Raw genomic sequence first — 17,633 nt, 5'->3', positions numbered from 1 at the left:
AATTGTTTGCTTATGGTATTATATTATAGATAGGATAAATGAAAAATCAGAAAAGCATGACCATGAGCCCAGTGACCACAAGGTGGTTCCAACTAAGGCTGAAGGACAGTGTTATGTTTTAGTATATAACAATATAGTTGGTAACATTATATCCTATTATATCAATAATGAGAAATGTGTTCTTTTCCTGACAAGCACATTCCTTTAACTAGTCAGTAAAGTTTATTGAGAACTAACTGGTGAATCTGGACTTCTCTGGGCCCATCTGTTTGCTCCCTAACAGGCTCTAACTATGGAAACTGGAGTAGCATGAGTTAGGACTGGCTTTTGGCTTTGCAGGGGCCAGCAGTTTCTCTATTGCGAACTAGGTGCCTTCTTGGATCAAAAGGTTAATTTCTGCATTACTTATCATCCTGGGTTGCTAAGAAGATAAGGGAAGTGAAAGTATTTAGCTTTGATTAGGGATTGAGGTTTTTTCTCACTCTGACCATACTCTACTAGGTTCTGACAGTTTTGCATCAGTCTTTGGGAAAAAATAGAGGAATTCACTCTCAGGTATCTGCTAACCTCTAGAGTACTAGCCCTGCCCACGCCAAGGGAGGTCCCACTTTTTCAGCTTTTCTGTTGCTAAATCTGTGACCCTTTTAATGAAACCCAAGGGACTGTACACGAGGCAGAAAAGCAAGACATTTTTAAGAAGCAATTTAATATTTCTCTTCCTGATATTGTGCTTTTTTCCCTTTGCACGTCTTAGAATCCAAGAACTGTAAGAAGCTTGCTTTTTTTTTTTTCTTTTCTTTTTTTAGTTTCACTTTCGAGATTGCAGCAGATCTGCCATGCCTCCCTGGTGAAAACGACTGAATTTGGACTAATGAAAAAAGGAATGGTCAGCTGTTATCAGAGTAAATGAAGGTACATCTTTAAAATTCTTACTGGGATAGGATCTCTCATGTTGGCTAGAGCTGGGACTGCACGTTGGTTTTAGTATTCTTTGGTCTTTCTTTGGTGTGGTGCTTGAAATCTAGTCAGAATCAACAAGGAGAATGGAAGAAGAGAGAGATGATAGAGGTGTGGGGAGAAGTGTATCATAACTCAGTGTACATGTAATAGCAAGAATTTATAATTAACATAATAAAATCCTTTAGACAGTAATTAATTTTTTTTTTCTTTGTGGATTTCTGGACCTGGAAAAGCACATTAGGAAATTTATGGAGATCATTTTGCAATAGACTTTTTTAAAAAAAAAATCATATCTTCGGGGTGCTTGGGTGGCTCAGTTGGCTAAGCATTTGCCTTCAGCTCAGGTCATGATCCCGGGGTTCTGGGATCAAGCCCTGCTTGGGGCTCCCTGCTCAGTGGGAAGTCTGCTTTTCCCTCTGTCCCTCTGCCTCACCTCCCCAACCCCCTGCTCTTGTGTGCTTTCTCTCTCAAATAAATAAAAAAATAAAATCATATCTTTGTCTTAAAGTTCAGAGCCCTGTGAGCTTGAGAGAGTTTCTCTCCTTTTCTCAGTTTTGTTGGCTGGAGAGGAGACGGAAGCTGGCGTTTTAGGATAATGCGCTTGAAAAGGAGAAAACGCTTCAGGTGTTCCTGGGAGTACAAAAGTGGCTTCTTTGACCTCATAAAGGAAAGTGGAGGAAGGTGACAAGCAGAAAGGCGTTTAGGTGTATAGGAAGATCAGAAAGCAGCACTGGCAAATGCAGGCGCTTCAGATGAAATCTGAGTCAGCCTTGGGCGGTAGTAGCTCAGGAAGTTACCTCCCAATTTCGCAATAGCATTGTGTGTCCGTGTGTGTCTGCCATTAGGTGTTAGCTGTACACATTCAGGGGGGGAAAAAAGTATTGTGAGGTGCACAAACCAAACTGGAGAAGCCAACTAAATAGTGGTTAGCTCTAAGTAGCCCGGCTCCAGACTCATGTCTTCATCATGATGCAATATTATCTCTCACTTGGACAGACACATGTAATTCGATGTACCCTTTCTAAAATTGCAAGGCCCACTGAGTCCTATTTTCCATCTTTTTAGCTTTCTTTGCTTCTATTATGTCTCATACAATAGCAATTTTTTCCCTTCTGTTTCATCCTCTAACTGTATTTTCATTTGTTTCACTGAATCAAATTCCAAAATAACTTTTGCATATAGTTTGCATAGTTATAAAGTTACCAAACCTTTGCATATTTCAAAATGCTTTCCCCCCTTATCGTGAGTTGTTCAGCCGGAAATGAAATTTAGGTTCAGTTTCCCCTGATCATTTTGGAAGCTCATCACTACTGTTTTCTAGTGGCTGATGTTGCTGACGAAAAGTTTTCTACCATTCAGGATCTTTTTCTTTTGGAAGTAATTGATCATATGTTCCCCTTTGAAGGTTTTAGGATTTTTTTTTTACTTGTGAATGGCCACAATTCCGAAGTTTCATAAGATTCTCTCTGTGGATTTTCATTTTTCACTCCTCCTGCCTACCATTTGGTGAGTCTTTTCCATGTGATGAATGTATTTTCAGATCTGGGAATGTCTTTCAGTCCTTCAGGGATATTCTTTGTAAATAGATTAGTCCTTTTCAGTAATTCTGATCTTTATCTATAGCCCTTCCAGAAGAGATAAATGTCACCCAGACAAGGAAGAGAATATATTGCAGGGACTGTAAGTGTGAGTTGGTAAATACAAGTAGAAGCATTTGTGGTACAGGGAAGAGAGGTTTGGGAGAATCTCAGAGAGGTGAGGTTTGGGGAGTTAGTTCCTGATTTCCAGAATGTATCATTTCCAGCTCCAAATTTTTCATGTACCTGAGCAATTTGGTGAGGGGCCTCATAGCTGGCCTGGGCTGTGATCTTTGTCATAGCCTATAAATATAAAAATTGTGTATAGCTTTAGCAATACTTAGTGCCAGTATTATAAAGGCCATAAAATAATTAATAGAAACTGACTTTTCTTCTGTTTCTGAGAACTAGATTAGAATAAAAGTAAAACCACTATATTTTAAAAGCCAATTAGAACAATTACAAATACTCATACCAGTTCTATTTTCCTACAATTAATCCTCTAAAATGATGTTATTCTCTAAAACTTATCTGGAATTCTTCTTGTGACATGACTTTTAGAGCTTATGGAAAACCTAACTTATTTAAATATCATTTTTATTGATCCATCTGCATACATTGAAGATGTATTTGATTTTTTAAAATATCTGTAAGTGAAACTAGGTAATTGATCATACCAGAGACTATCACATTGGGTACATATCCCACCAAAATAAAGTTGTGACCATTTACGGAGGTAAGAGAGGTTTTCTTGAGCTGATTAACTGCCCATGGAAAGCTATTCATTCAACATGTATTTATTCAATATTTGCTATGGTCCAGTCATTGTTCTAGACACAGGCAAAGCAGTACAGAGTAAAGACAACCATGTCTTCTACTATTATAACTTTATACTCTAGTCAGGTGGAATAGTTAATTAAATAATAAGTAAAATTATTTCAGATAATTCCCATCAACCATGGCACAGAAAAAGCAATCTAGGAAAAGAATAACAAATAGAAGGATTTATGCTTCTGGGGCTCCTGGGTGGCTTAGTCGTTAAGCGTCTGCCTTCGGCTCAGCTCATGATCCCAGGTGCTGGGATGGAGCCCCGCATTGGGCTCCTTGTTCGGCAGGAAGCCTGCTTCTCCCTCTCCCACTCCCCCTGCTTGTGTTCCCTCTCTTGCTGTATCTCTCTGTCAAATAAATAAAATCATTAAAAAAAAAAAAAAGAAGGATTTACGCTTCTGAATTCAAGGTTTACTATAAGGCCACAGTAATCAAAACAATGTGGTGTTGGCGTAAGAACTGACAAATATTTCCATGTAAGAGAGTGGTGAGCCCAGATATAGACCCACACTTAAATCCACCCACACTTATTTGGTTTTTAAGAAGGTTACTGAAGCAATCCAGTGGGGGAAGGAAAAGGAAAAAAAAAAGTCTGACAAACTGGGTGTGCAACTGAAAAAAATGAACCTTGACTCTTCCTTCGCATCACACACAACATTTTATTAAAGAGAGATCACAGGCCTTAACCTAACACCTAAAACCACAATCTTTTCTTAAAAAAGCATAATTTGGGGGTAGGCAAAGTTTCTTAGACAGGACACAGAAAGCAGTAATATTAAAAAAAAATGATAAATTAGACTTGATCATAATTATGAAGATATCATCATTCATTAAGAAAATGAGTAGGTAACCCACAAAATGGGAGAAAACACAAATATAAATCTGACAATGGACTGATACTTGTGTATATAAAAAATTCCTAAAATGCAATAATAAATAAGAAACAACCTAATTTTTAAAATGAGTGAAATCTTCAAATATACAAGGGAAAATATACAAATGGATAATAAGCATATAAAAATTGTTAAATATCATTAGTCAGCCAAGAAATGAAAATTAAAAACCATAATGAGATATTACTACACACTCACCGGAATGAGTGAAAAATAATAGTGCCAAATGTTGGTAAAGATGTTGGTGGGAGTGTAAAATGGCATAAACTTTACTAAAAGATCTGGCAGTTTCTTATAAAAGTAATTATACTCTACCTTACCAAATGCCCAACAATTTCAATCATGGGTAATTATCCCAAAGAAATCAAGTATATGTGTCCATAAAAACATGTACAAAGATGTTCATAGTAACTTAATTCATAATTGTGTAAACTTCACACAATCCATGTGTGTAATAATATCAGCATGGATAAAATATATTTATACAATGGCATACCATTTAGTTAAAAAAAATACTATTTAGTTAAAAAAAAAAGACTACCCCAAAACAAACAACATGGATGAACTTCAAAAATATTTGAGTGAAATACCTCTTATTTAAGAGAGTGAATATGATCCCATTGATAGGAAGTTATAAATCACGCAACACTATAGTAGAAAAAAGTCAGAGCTATGACAGTCTCTGGGAGACAGGGATTAGAATGAACTGGAAGGGGATGGGGGAACTCTTTAGGGTTTAGGTTAAATAGGTGCATACACGTGTCAAAAGTCAGAGAATGTACACTAAAGATTTGTGCATTTCGTTGTATGCAAATTTTATATCAAAAGAAAAAGTCAACAAATACTGAACCGAAAGTAGCAATGCACACTCTTTTAGAGGGAAAGGTACTGATGTTGCAGCATACTTTGGTGAACTGGTGGATAGAGGATGGATAGACGGGTAGATATATGATAGTGGAAGAGTGTTCACTGTGAAATTCTGTGAGTTGTGCTGTTGTTTAGGACTTTTCATTAAAAATGCTAGAAAAAAATAACTGTGGTAGAGCCATATTCTGTATGAATGGAAATGAGCAAATGCTGCTATTGGACAAGATGTGGATCAGTCTCACAAACCTAATATGGAATTTTAAAAAGGCATACAATGATACACAGCGCAGAATTCCATTAACATGTAATACAAAAGCAAGTAAACTTAGTCTTTCTGTGTATGACATAATGAAGTGTTTGTCTGGGGAAGGAGGAGGTGGTGGCTGGGCAGGAGCATGACGGAGGTTTCTGGGGGGCTCATTGTGCTCTATTTCCTGCTATGAGTGGTGAATGCACTGACATGCTCTTGATGAAAATTCAACAAGCTGTACATTCATGATTTGTATACTGTTCTGTATATATTTAAAATATAATTACTGGGGCGCCTGGGTGGCTCAGTTGTTAAGTGTCTGCCTTCGGCTCAGGTCATGATCCCAGGGTCCTGGAATCGAGCCCCGCATAGGGTTCCCTGCTCTGCAGGAAGCCTGCTTCTCCCTCTCCCACTCCCCCTGCTTGTGTTCCCTCTCTCGCTGTGTCTCTCTCTGTCAAATAAATAAAATCTTTAATATATATATATATATAATTACTAATATTTAAAAAGTACATATATAATACAAATCCTGATACAAAAAGCTGAGCTTTTATCTAGAAATATAGAATAAAAAGATAAAAAGGTGGAATATGAAAGGAAATTTTATTTTTTTAAAGATTTCTTTATTTTAGAGAGAAATAGAGAGCAAGAGTGCAAGAGCAAGGGGCAGGGGAGGGGCAGAGAGAGAATCCTTAAGCAGACTCCCTGCTGAGGAGGGAGACTGACTCAGGGCTGGATCCTGGACCCTGAGATCATGACCTGAGCTGAAACCAAGAGTTGGATGCATAACTGACTGAGCCACCCAGGTGCCCCTAAAAGGGAACTTTAAATACAAATAAGATCACATGAAGGGCCAATGTTTACCTAAAAGTGGTTTCAAAGGAGAGAACACAGGAAAAGAAAGAGGGGAAATGATCCAAATAGTAATAGAAAAAGAAAGCTAAAAATTTACGGAAGACATGAGTCCTCAGACCGAAAATGCCTTAGGGTGTATATCTACATTTTAGAGGAAAGATTTAGCATGAAATATCCTTTTGAAATTTTACATTACCAAGGATAAAGAAAAAGACACTTCCAAAGAGAAAACAGAGAGTAAAATAAAGTTATCTTTTATATAAAGGAAAGAAAACCAGATGGGCATGATTTCTTCTTAGCAACAATGGATACTAGAAGACAATGGAATAATGCCTTCATGACTTTGCAGAAAAGGTATTTTGAACCTCAAATAGCCTACACGTCAAAATCATATGACAAAAGAACAAAAACAAATATTCAAGAACTTAAAAGATAAAACCTCCTATAAGTATTTTGGGGAAAGAGGGGGAAGAACTACTCAAGGAGACACTTTAGTCAAAAATATTTCAAGAAAGAAGGTACTGAAATCCATGATAGTGACATTAACCCAGGAATATGGTGGAATGGATTCCAAGGTGATAACCAAATAGCAGGTGTTCGACATATCCCTCCAAACTCGTCATTTACCCCAGAGAATGATGAAGAAGGTAATTGATCTTGGTGTTACAGAAATGAAATCACATATTGTGCTTCTCTCAAAAAGGCACTGCATTAAACTGGGATGGAGGTGAAGGGTGAGGAGGGAGTTTGTATGCTCCATTTTTTACTTTTCTGTGCTATTTGAATTATTTCCATTTGATATATTGCTTGTATAATACATACTTGTATATCAAAGAAGTTGTGAGTCAAAAGATCACACGTAGTCACATTTGGTTATCTGTTTTACAAGGAAAATACCAATGCCTGTGAAAGCCTATGTTACTAATGTCTCTTACTTGTTTACGTTTCTTTTAGAGGGGAGAATCATGAACCAGAGTTTACCTTTTCATATCTACTTCTTTTTGGGACTGTTGCCCTTGTGGATACTGTGTACATCCTCTGCCAATAAATGTGTTGTTAGACATGAAGTAGCTGACTGCAGCCATCTGAAGTTGACTCAAGTGCCTGATGACCTTCCGGCAAACATAACAGTGTTGAATCTCACCCATAATCAGCTCCGAAGATTACCATCTGCCAATTTTACAAGATATAGCCAACTTACTATCTTGGATGGAGGATTTAACTGCATCTCAAAACTGGAGCCAGAATTGTGCCAAAAACTCCCCCTGTTGGAAATTTTGAACCTCCAACACAATGAGCTATCTCACCTTTCAGATCAAACTTTTGTCTTCTGCATGAATTTGACTGAACTCCATCTAATGTACAATTCAATCAAGAAAATTCAAAATAATCCCTTTCAAAACCTGAAGGTAAGATGAAAATGTTCATCTCCATATAAAAAATTAAAAATATGTTATCTCATGTTAAGTTTTCAAGTCACTTATGAATCTTTAGAGTTTGTATCTAAATATCAAGGTGAAGAATAAGAAAACCAATCTTACCCCATTTATGTTTGAAAATGTTTTCAAAAGGGAAAATAGCATCTTAAACCAATTTCAGTCTTAATTTTTTTTTTTAAAGATTTTATTTATTTATTTGACAGAGAGAGACACAGTGAGAGAGGGAATACAAGCAGGGGGAGTGGAAAACGGAGAAGCAGGCTTCCCGCTGAGTGGGGAGCCCGATGTGGGGCTCGATCCCAGGACCCTGGGATCATGACCTGAGCTGAAGGCAGACACTTAACGACTGAGCCACCCAGGTGCCCCCTTTAGTCTTAATTTTTAAAGAACTTTGCCTCTCTTGCTCCCTCCCATTAAAAATTTAACTTAGATACAAGAGGTAGAGATCAAAGAAGAATCTGATCTGTGATAACCAAAGAAGAATCAGAATATACCACGAGGAACACAGCAAATAAAACTCTGAGTGCGGCTGATTTAGTACCTGAAGTAATAACAAAAAATGCCATATCCAAATTCTGACTTAAATGAAGTTAACAGATTGATGAATGATAAAGCAAATTGTTCAATTAAAAATTATATACTCTTGGGGTGCCTGGGTGACTCAGTCATTAAGCATCTGCCTTCGACTCAGATGATCCCAGGTCCTGGGATCGAGCCCCGCATCCGGGCTCCCTGCTCCACGGGAATCCAGCTTCTCCCTCTCACACTCCTCCTGCTGTGTTCCCTCTCTCGCTGTGTCTTTCTCTGTCAAATAAATAAATAAAATCTTTAAAAAAACCCAACTACGTACTCTTGATTTAAGAAATCTCTTTACAAGATTGCTTTTCCAATGGTCACCATCTTTTTTTTCAGTGCTTTGCTTGAATTTTGCATGTGTGAAAATGTATGTTATTGTCTCTCAATCTGAGACAATTATTAAGTACTTCTCTTAAACCAAAGCCATTTTTAAAACTCTTTGTTTTCTTCATTTTATGGACCTAGAAAAAATTTGGCATTCTTTGACCTCATGTGCCAAAAATAGTGTACAAACTTAAATATGCTTTAAAACATTTATAAAATGATTTGCTTGCTAGTGATTTGAAAATTCTTTCTTGTGCCTCCTTAGATTCTGAAGTGGACGAAATGTCTTTGGACACAAAGACCTCAAAATCTGGTTAGAGTAATCCTTGGCAAAATGTTCTTTTATTTTTAAAACATAAATAAAAGTCTTACTCTCTTTGAACACATTACATAAGATTCTGGCCTAATATATATCAGCTTTTCATTACCTTTTATCCGAGTGGAAGTCTGTGTGTTAAAAAGTAGCACTAGGGTGGTAAAATGTCCCACGAAACAAACAAAAATGAATATTCTGCACTAGTCATGATGCAGAATTTACATAAGTGTCAGTCTTTCTCAATATAAAAAATCTTTTTAGGATTTCATGGACAGCAAAGTTCTACTCATACTTCTTTAAGAAGAAAATTTTTTCTTCTTTTTTTCTGTTGTTTAGTTTCAAGGCTGATGATGCATGACACTCTATGTTTGTTAAGCCACATGAATATTCCTCACATCATAAAGAAATGCTTATTATAAATAAATGCTTATTTTTTAAGATTTTATTTATTTTTGTGAGAGAGAGAGAGCGTGAGTGCGCAAGTGGGGGTTGGGGGGGCAGACTGAGAAGAAGACTCCCCGCTGAACAGGGAGCCCAATGCAGGGCTTGATCCCAGGACCCTGAGATCATGACCTGAGCTGAAGGCAGATGCTTAAGCAACTGAGCCACCCAGGTACCCCTAAATAAATGCTTATTATGAATACTCCTTATATCATGAATAAATGAGCTTAAGTCCTTTTATTTTGGTAAGAGAAATAAAATGATTCTTTTTTAAATGAATCTTGAAATAAGAAACAAAATGCTTGCAATAATGGTATTTTCAATCACACAAAGATTTTTTTATTACTCCTACTGTAAGTTTTCTAGAATTGTAGAGAGGTAACTTTTTGCTGTTATTTCTGAGTTATTTCTAAGATTCAAGTACATTTAAAGGAACTATTTTTGGAGGCAAGACTAACATACATCTTTTTTCTTTCTCAGAATTTAATCAAATTAGATCTGTCTCATAATGGTTTATCATCTACTAAATTAGGAAGTCAGCTCCAACTGGAAAATCTCCAAGAGCTTCTGTTATCAAATAATAAAATTGATGCACTGAGACCTGAAGAACTTGATTTCCTTGGTAATTCTTCTTTAAAAAAATTAGAGTTGTCATCAAATCCAATTAAAGAGGTAAGAAGTAAGGTAAAATTATTTTGTGTTCTACCTTTAAGTGTGGGCAGTCCCTAACTGTGTCACATGGATAAGAATCTAAAGATTCCTAGAGAAAGGGGTGATAACGTTTGCCACGTCTTCCAGAAATCCTTCATACTTCCTGCTTGGGGACACTGATGTCATCCTCACAAAAAGAGAGTCTGGTAGCAGTAAGGAGGTGAGGCTCTGCTGCCTAATAGAAGTGGGTTAAAATCCTTGTTCCAATTACAGGCTACTACTTGGACCTTGGGGAACCTACTTAACCTCTCTGGGTCTTACTTTCCTCACTTGTAAAGTGGAAACAATACTATTTATCCCATAAAATCTCTGAAAGAATTAAAATAGCGTGATAGTTAAGAGGATGGGCTTTAGAGTTGGGTTAGCTAGCTCTGCATCCGGGCTTTCTCTCCTAATGATTGTGTAATCAGGCAAATTATTCAAATTCTTCATGCTCCAGTTCCCCAACTGTAAAATTGGTAAAATAATAACTATGTCATAGGCTGTATGGTAAAGAATTTAGCAGTGTCTGGCATGTAAGTGCTCCATAAATGATAACTAGCATTAAAATATTATAAAAATCCTCTTATAATGGGATCTACCTAACTAACCTTCTCTTTGGATCCATGATAGTCAATTCATTAACTACTTTCATATACAGGTATGTCTGTATTTTATTCCTTTACAGGCTGAGAATAAGAATATTGGAAATCATAAACTAAGTCAGATTTTTAAAAGCTGTATTCATTTTCAGAATAAAAATAGACTGTGTATTGGTCCTGAGATAATAAAATATAAACAAACAACAAATGAACACTTTACTCAATACTCAGGCTAAAAACAGCATTTTTTAAATTTAGAACATTTGTTGTAGAAGTCTTATAAAATATGTAAATAGTGGGGGGGAGGGGATAAAAATCATCCAAAAGCCCATATTCCAGAGACAGCCAGTATTAGCATTTGGGTATTTTTAGCTCCAGCTTTTCTCCAAGTGATAATAAGAAAAAACAACAGCAGGTGAAATTCAGAGTACAAATTCAAAATACACTGTGTGTCAGACACTGTGATAAGTTCTATATACATATATGTTTTTTAAAAAATTTTTTTACCTAGTCCTGTAACTAAATTATTCTTATCATCATTTTACACAAGGGTAAGTTGAGATAAGGAAGGATTGAGGAACTTGCCCAAGGTCTCACAAGTGGTTATCTGGTGACAGAACTGGGTTTCTGGCAGTGTTAGATCAGAGCCCATGCTCTCCACAGCTATTCCGTATTGCTCCCTCCGGCGACAGCGTATCCTGCCATTTAAAAGTAATATCATATGGAATATGACTCAGCCATCAGAAAGGATGAATACCCAACTTGTGCATCAACATGGATGGGACTGGAGGAGATGATGCTAAGTGAAATAAGTCAAGCAGAGAAAGTCGGTTATCATACCGTTTCCCTTATTTGCGGAACATAACGAATAGCATGGAGGACATTAGGAGAAGGAAGGGAAAAATGAAGGGGGCGGAAATAGGAGGGGGAGATGAACCATGAGAGACTATGGACTCTAGGAAACAAACTGAGGGTTCTAGAGGGGAGGGGGTGAGGGGATTGGTTAGCCTGGTGATGGGTATTAAGGAGGGTACGCACTGCATGAAGCACTGGGTGTTATACGCAAAGAATCATGGAACACTACATCAAAAACTAATGATGTAATGTAAGGTGACTGACATAATAAAAAAGTAATATCATATCATGAACATTCTCCATATCATTAAGAATTATTCAAAAACTCAATTTTGATTACTGTAAAATAGTGCTGTCATGTAAGTTCATCCTAATTAATTTAACAATCTTCTGCTTCGTAGTCCAATTCCCTTTACTTACAGTGAAGTACACTTTCTTCCCCATTTTTGCCTTTTCTTCCATTAGCCTTCACATCTCACTAAATGACACGCAGTAGGAGTCGGAGCCTTTGCTCTCCTGGTGTTGAACCACCACCCAGGACTGGCTACTGCCCTCTGTATTCCTTCCCTCCTGCTGCCTCTGTTCTCTCGTTCTGGCGCTGAACCCCACCCAAGGCTTCTGGTGAGGGAGTGGGGTCAGAGCAGAAGGGATCTGGAAGCACTATCATGAAATAAAGTCAGGAGAAAAAACTGTAGTGGAAAGACAAAGAGCAAGGCTGGAGCTCAGAGTCACAGAAGGGCAAGTGGGAGTCATTGTTTCATAATACAATCCACCCTTTCATTTCATGTGTTCATTGAGAACTGCGGTCATCAAGACAAACAGGATCTGCCCCAGTGGTGACTTTACAAATACCTTATTAATTACAATTATACTCAGATCAAGTAAAAGCACCAGGGACCTAACCTAGACTGGGAGGTCAGGGAAGGCCCCCTGACGAGGAGACCCTTAAATGCTGGGTGGAAGGTAGTCAGAGGCCCGGAAGGGTAAGGGGTTGGAGCAGGAGGGGGGTGTTGCAGGCACAGAGTAAGGAGCGGTGCAGTGGAGGTGTGGGGAAGAAATGCAGAGAAGATGGTGAAGGGGAATGGGACTGAGTAAAGAATTGTTTAAGCTTTTCAAGAGTCATGCAGACGCCACTGTGTTTTGGTTATTAACCTCCTTTCCCCCCCCAACTTTAGTTCTCTCCAGGGTGTTTTCATGCAATTGGAAAATTATTTGGCCTCTCTCTGAACAATGCTCAACTGACCCCCAGCCTCACAGAGAAGCTCTGTTTGGAACTGTCAAACACAAGCATTCAGAATCTATCCCTGAGCAACACCCAGCTGTACAGAACGAGCAATATGACTTTCATTGGATTGAAGCACACAAATCTCACCATGCTCGATCTTTCCCACAACAACTTAAATGTGATTGAGAATAATTCCTTTGCTTGGCTTCCACATCTAGAATATTTCTTCCTGGAGTATAATAACGTAGAGCATTTGTTTTCTCGCTCCTTTTATGGGCTTCTCAATGTGAGATACCTGGATTTGCGACACTCTTTTTCTAAACAAAGCATTTCCCTTGCTTTGCATTCCAAGATTGATGATTTTTCCTTTCAGTGGCTAAAATGTTTGGAGTATCTTAACATGGAAGACAACAACTTTCCAGGCATAAAAAGCAATATGTTCACGGGATTGATAAAGCTGAAACACTTAAGTCTCTCCAACTCCTTCGCAAGTTTGCGAACTTTAACCAATGAAACATTTTTGTCCCTTGCTCGGTCTCCTTTAGTCACACTCAATCTAACCAAAAACAAAATCTCAAAAATAGAGAGTGGTGCTTTTTCTTGGTTGGGCCACCTACAGGTACTCGACCTTGGCCTTAATGAAATTGGGCAAGAACTCACGGGCCAAGAATGGAGAGGTCTAGAAAATATTGTTGAAATCTACCTTTCCTACAACAAATACCTACAACTGACTAGCAGCTCTTTTGCCTTGGTTCCAAGCCTCCGACGACTGATGCTCCGAAGAGTGGCCCTTAGAAATGTGGACAGCTCCCCTTCACCTTTTCATCCTCTTCGAAACTTGACTATTCTGGATCTAAGCAACAACAATATAGCCAACATAAATGCTGAACTGTTGGAGGGTCTTGAGAAACTAGAAATTCTGGATTTGCAGCATAACAACTTAGCAAGGCTATGGAAACATGCAAACCCCGGTGGTCCTGTTCATTTTCTAAAGGGTCTTTCTCACCTCCACATTCTTAATTTAGAGTCTAATGGCTTTGATGAGATCCCAGCAGAAGTATTCAAGGACTTACTTGAATTAAAAAGCATTGATTTAGGATTGAATAATTTAAATATATTTCCACCATCTATCTTTGATGGTCAGGCATCTCTAAAGTCATTGAACCTTCAGAAGAATCTCATAACGTCAGTTGAGAAGAATGTTTTTGGGCCAGCCTTCAGGAACCTGAGTAATTTAGATATGAGCTTTAATCCATTTGATTGTACCTGTGAAAGTATTGCCTGGTTTGTTAATTGGATTAACAGGACCCATACCAACATTTCTGAGCTATCAAGCCATTACCTCTGCAATACTCCACCTCAGTATCATGGTTTCCCTGTGATGCTTTTTGATATATCACCCTGCAAAGACAGTGCCCCCTTTAAACTCTTTTTTATAATAAATACCAGTGTCTCACTGATTTTTATCGTTATTGTACTGCTTATCCATTTTGAAGGCTGGAGGATATCTTTTTATTGGAATGTTTTAGTGCATCGAATTCTTGGTTTCAAAGAAATAGACAGACAGCCAGAGCAGTTTGAATATGCAGCTTATATAATTCATGCCTATAAAGATAAGGATTGGGTCTGGGAACACTTCTTTTCAATGGAAGAAAAAGATCAAACTCTCAAATTTTGTCTCGAAGAAAGGGACTTTGAGGCAGGTGTCCTTGAACTTGAATCAATTGTTAATAGCATCAAAAGGAGCAGAAAAACTATTTTTGTTGTGACACAGAATCTACTAAAAGATCCATTATGCAAAAGGTAGGTGAACATTGTGAAATTTTAAGTGTGTACTTATTTTTTTGATTGAGCTTTTAAATATTACTTACATTATGACTCACAACTTAAAGAATTTTAAAAATAAATTTCTTAAAAAATAACCTGATTATTAGGCACAGATAAAAACAAATTTAAGGAGGATGTGAGAGCTTTTGTCTGTTAAAAACTGTATACTGGTATATAACATATTTCAATACTTTTTTTCCCCTAGATTCAAGGTGCACCAAGCAGTTCACCAAGCTATTGAACAAAATCTGGATTCCATTATATTGATCTTTCTTGAGGAGATCCCAGATTATAAACTGAACCATGCACTGTGTTTGCGAAGAGGGATGTTTAAATCTCATTGCATCTTGAGCTGGCCAGTTCAGAAAGAACGGGTAAATGCCTTTCATCATAAATTGCAAGTAGCGCTTGGATCCAGAAATTCAGTACATTAAATTTATTTCAAGAATAAGGTAACAGAGGCGTAACTTTCCCAACTTAAAAAGTTTCATAGTCAATTTAGGCTTTATTTGAAAATAATGTAAATCTGTTTATTCATATTTAGAGAGTATTGTCCCATGATTCTGTCTCTTCTATCTCTCTATTGCAGGCCTTTTATTACCAGCTGAGTTAATTGGACCCAAAATAAACATATAAGAATATCTTCTACGAATGAATATACAATTGGTTACTGAGGTCTATGACAACTTAAGAAATTTTTAAAATATTCCTCATTTAAAGAAAAGTTAGAATTATGGGAAGGTTTTTGATAATTATATTTGGAGTTTTTTAAGATGCACTCATAGTAGAATAAGAGATAATTGTTTTAGTGGATACAATGCTATTTCAACTGTGAAAGAGTAAAATACATACCCCAATTTTTAAAAGCTTAGGTATAGTATTTTTTCAATTGGAAAGCTTTCATTTTAGTGGTGCCCGTCTCACTGTTGATTTTGTTAAGTGTTAAATCCCATTTTAATATACAGATTCGTGGTCAGAAAACATTTGCGGTTCATTTTGATCACTTAGTAAAATAAATATTTTAGTAAATACTTATATTTTCCTGATATTTGGGTTTCTGCTATAGGTGTTAGAAGAAACAATTCTCTTACTTAAAAATATTACAAAAAAAAAAAAAAAAAAGATTACAGAAAGGCTTGCTTCCTGAAGGTTAATTAGTAGATTGGCTTTGTGGAGATAAAATATTCTTTTCTCTTGGTCACACACTCAGGAGATGGCCCTGGTCAAATCATTTGGTCCCACTGGGATTCTTTGACTCCTGATCTTGAAAATTATGGTGATAAACAAAATCTTAAATAATCCCATATAATTAATGATGACCATGATATAGTGCCTTCACATGAAATATATTATGTCATAAAATTATATGCTATGTACATGTTAGTCCTCTTCTAGAAAGACTATTATTTTAAATTTTATTTTTGTCTTATAATGAAAAGAATCTAATTATTGGAAATAGACAAGAATAGCCTTTTAAAACACCTTTATAGTTCTGGTATTCAAATATAAGAGAGGGTTGAAATGATAAGCTGAGTTAATTTCTATATTAGAAGCACCTGTTTGCTAAATTTAGGGAGCATTTGAGGTATTGCATTTTGGAACTTTGATTTAAATAGTTCAGTATTCTCAGGGCTAAGCTCACAGAATTCTGAAGTAATATCCACTGTATTGCTGGTTCTGAAAGAGTCTCTCAACAATGTGAATGTGTGGAGGACTCATTTTCACTTTCCCATTATACATCATCCTTGCACACAAGACACTTGTTCTATAGCTTTTTTTGTTAAAATGTGTTTTCTGCCTGTAAAATAATCTCGTTTTATTTTGGCATCATAAGCTATAAATAAATAAATGAATGAATAAATAAAATTAAACTTTTATGATGCCAAAATAAAATTAACAATTACTATTTTTCTTGATGTGCTTTGTATGTTATCTATGTATCAATGGTCTCAATTTCATTAAAATATTTCTAAGTGAATTTTTCTTATGAATTAATGTTTCATCAGTTTGTGAAAAGGCTTTCATTCTCTTTTTTATTTGCTTATAAGATAGTTGATCAAATGGCTACAACTTAAATTGAGTTCAAATGTCATTTTTTTAAAGTTGCTGAATAGATAGAAGATGCACAAGAGATGACCCATTTAACTGAATATAAGTCAAGCTAATAAAAGGTGAGAGTCTTGACATGTGTTTGACCTACACAGGAAGAAACATCCTGAACTTCAGCAAGCTGTCCTTTATAATTGTTCTCAGGAGGAGTCCTCATCCCTGGGGTTCGAAACAAGGGAAGTGCAGAAAAGGATGTTTGTCTGACCTATTTAATTTCCAAGAGTGAAGTGACTTGCTTGAATGCTCTCAAGGTGCCATCATGTTTTCTGTTTACTCCATCTTCTTCCTGTTTTTCACTTTCAAAACAAGTTCCAGCTGAATCAACATTGAGTTTAAAATCAACCTGGGAATTTAGATTTTACCTAAAAATGACATCTTTTTGACTGTAATAAGAAGTAAATGCTATCAGTTTGTTAGCGGAGGGGGGTTTTCAATGCCATTTATTTAACGATGTCTAATTATTCAAATGTCTACCTTAGGTTATTTGTAAAGGGAACTCAATAGTAACTGATGGTGGCCATTGGAAAATGTAAAGATGCTCAATATGAAGAGCTTAAAAAATATTTCTTGCAATCTATAGAGGCAGAAAGCAGACTAATGGCTGTCTGGACCTAGGGATGAGAATGGGGAGTAACTATAAGTGGTGCAAGAGATTTTGGGGTGATGAAAATATTCTAAAATTGGAATGTGGTAATGATTGTACAACTCTGTAAGTTTTTTACTAAGAATTATTGAATCATATTCTTAAAACAGGTGAATTTTGTGGTATATGAATTATATATTAATAAAGCTGTTAGAAAAATAGTATTCATGGAGCAGTGTGCCTTGCCCTGTGCTAAGCATGATGGGGCACAAAGGAGATGAGCTAAATTTTAGAAAATGGGGCAAGAAGAGTTAGGGTAGGAAGGGACTATCAAAGATGGACCCGAACAGAAGTCTCCATGGAAGAGGATCAGACCTTTCAAAGGTGGGTAGGATTTTGTTGAGTGCAGAAGCATG

At 36.7% G+C, this 17,633-nt stretch overlaps 1 protein-coding gene across 3 annotated transcripts; it reads left to right on the top strand.

Moving 5' to 3' along the window:
- Positions 1-316: 316 nt before the first annotated feature.
- Positions 317-17,384, top strand: TLR3 (toll like receptor 3). 3 transcript variants are annotated; one of them, XM_032413598.1, is made up of 6 exons: positions 317-912; positions 7,185-7,639; positions 9,807-9,998; positions 12,649-14,501; positions 14,731-14,899; positions 16,730-17,384. In XM_032413598.1, exons 2-6 carry the CDS (start codon positions 7,196-7,198, stop codon positions 16,742-16,744), a joined length of 2,673 nt encoding a protein of 890 aa, XP_032269489.1. In that variant the 5' UTR covers positions 317-912; positions 7,185-7,195; the 3' UTR covers positions 16,745-17,384. The 3 variants fall into 3 exon arrangements, with proteins under 3 accessions (XP_032269489.1, XP_032269488.1, XP_032269487.1); XM_032413597.1 differs by having other exon boundaries at positions 15,115-17,384; XM_032413596.1 differs by having other exon boundaries at positions 14,731-17,384.
- Positions 17,385-17,633: the final 249 nt, after the last annotated feature.

Source organism: Phoca vitulina, unplaced genomic scaffold (assembly GCF_004348235.1).
Source record: "Phoca vitulina isolate PV1807 unplaced genomic scaffold, GSC_HSeal_1.0 scaffold15, whole genome shotgun sequence".
Taxonomy (NCBI): domain Eukaryota; kingdom Metazoa; phylum Chordata; class Mammalia; order Carnivora; family Phocidae; genus Phoca; species Phoca vitulina.
The sequence above is the reverse complement of the archived record's forward strand: the minus strand, read 5'-3'. Positions and strand labels throughout refer to the sequence as shown.

What these genes read in the sequence shown, in the direction of transcription:
- TLR3 (XM_032413596.1), top strand. Translation starts at nt 7,196, where the DNA reads ATGAACCAGAGTTTACCTTTTCATATCTACTTCTTTTTGGGACTGTTG. An exon ending in ATCCCTTTCAAAACCTGAAG is followed by an intron (nt 7,640 to 9,806) that starts GTAAGATGAAAA and finishes TTTCTTTCTCAG; the next exon opens with AATTTAATCAAATTAGATCT. An exon ending in AAAGATCCATTATGCAAAAG is followed by an intron (nt 14,502 to 14,730) that starts GTAGGTGAACAT and finishes TTTTTCCCCTAG; the next exon opens with ATTCAAGGTGCACCAAGCAG.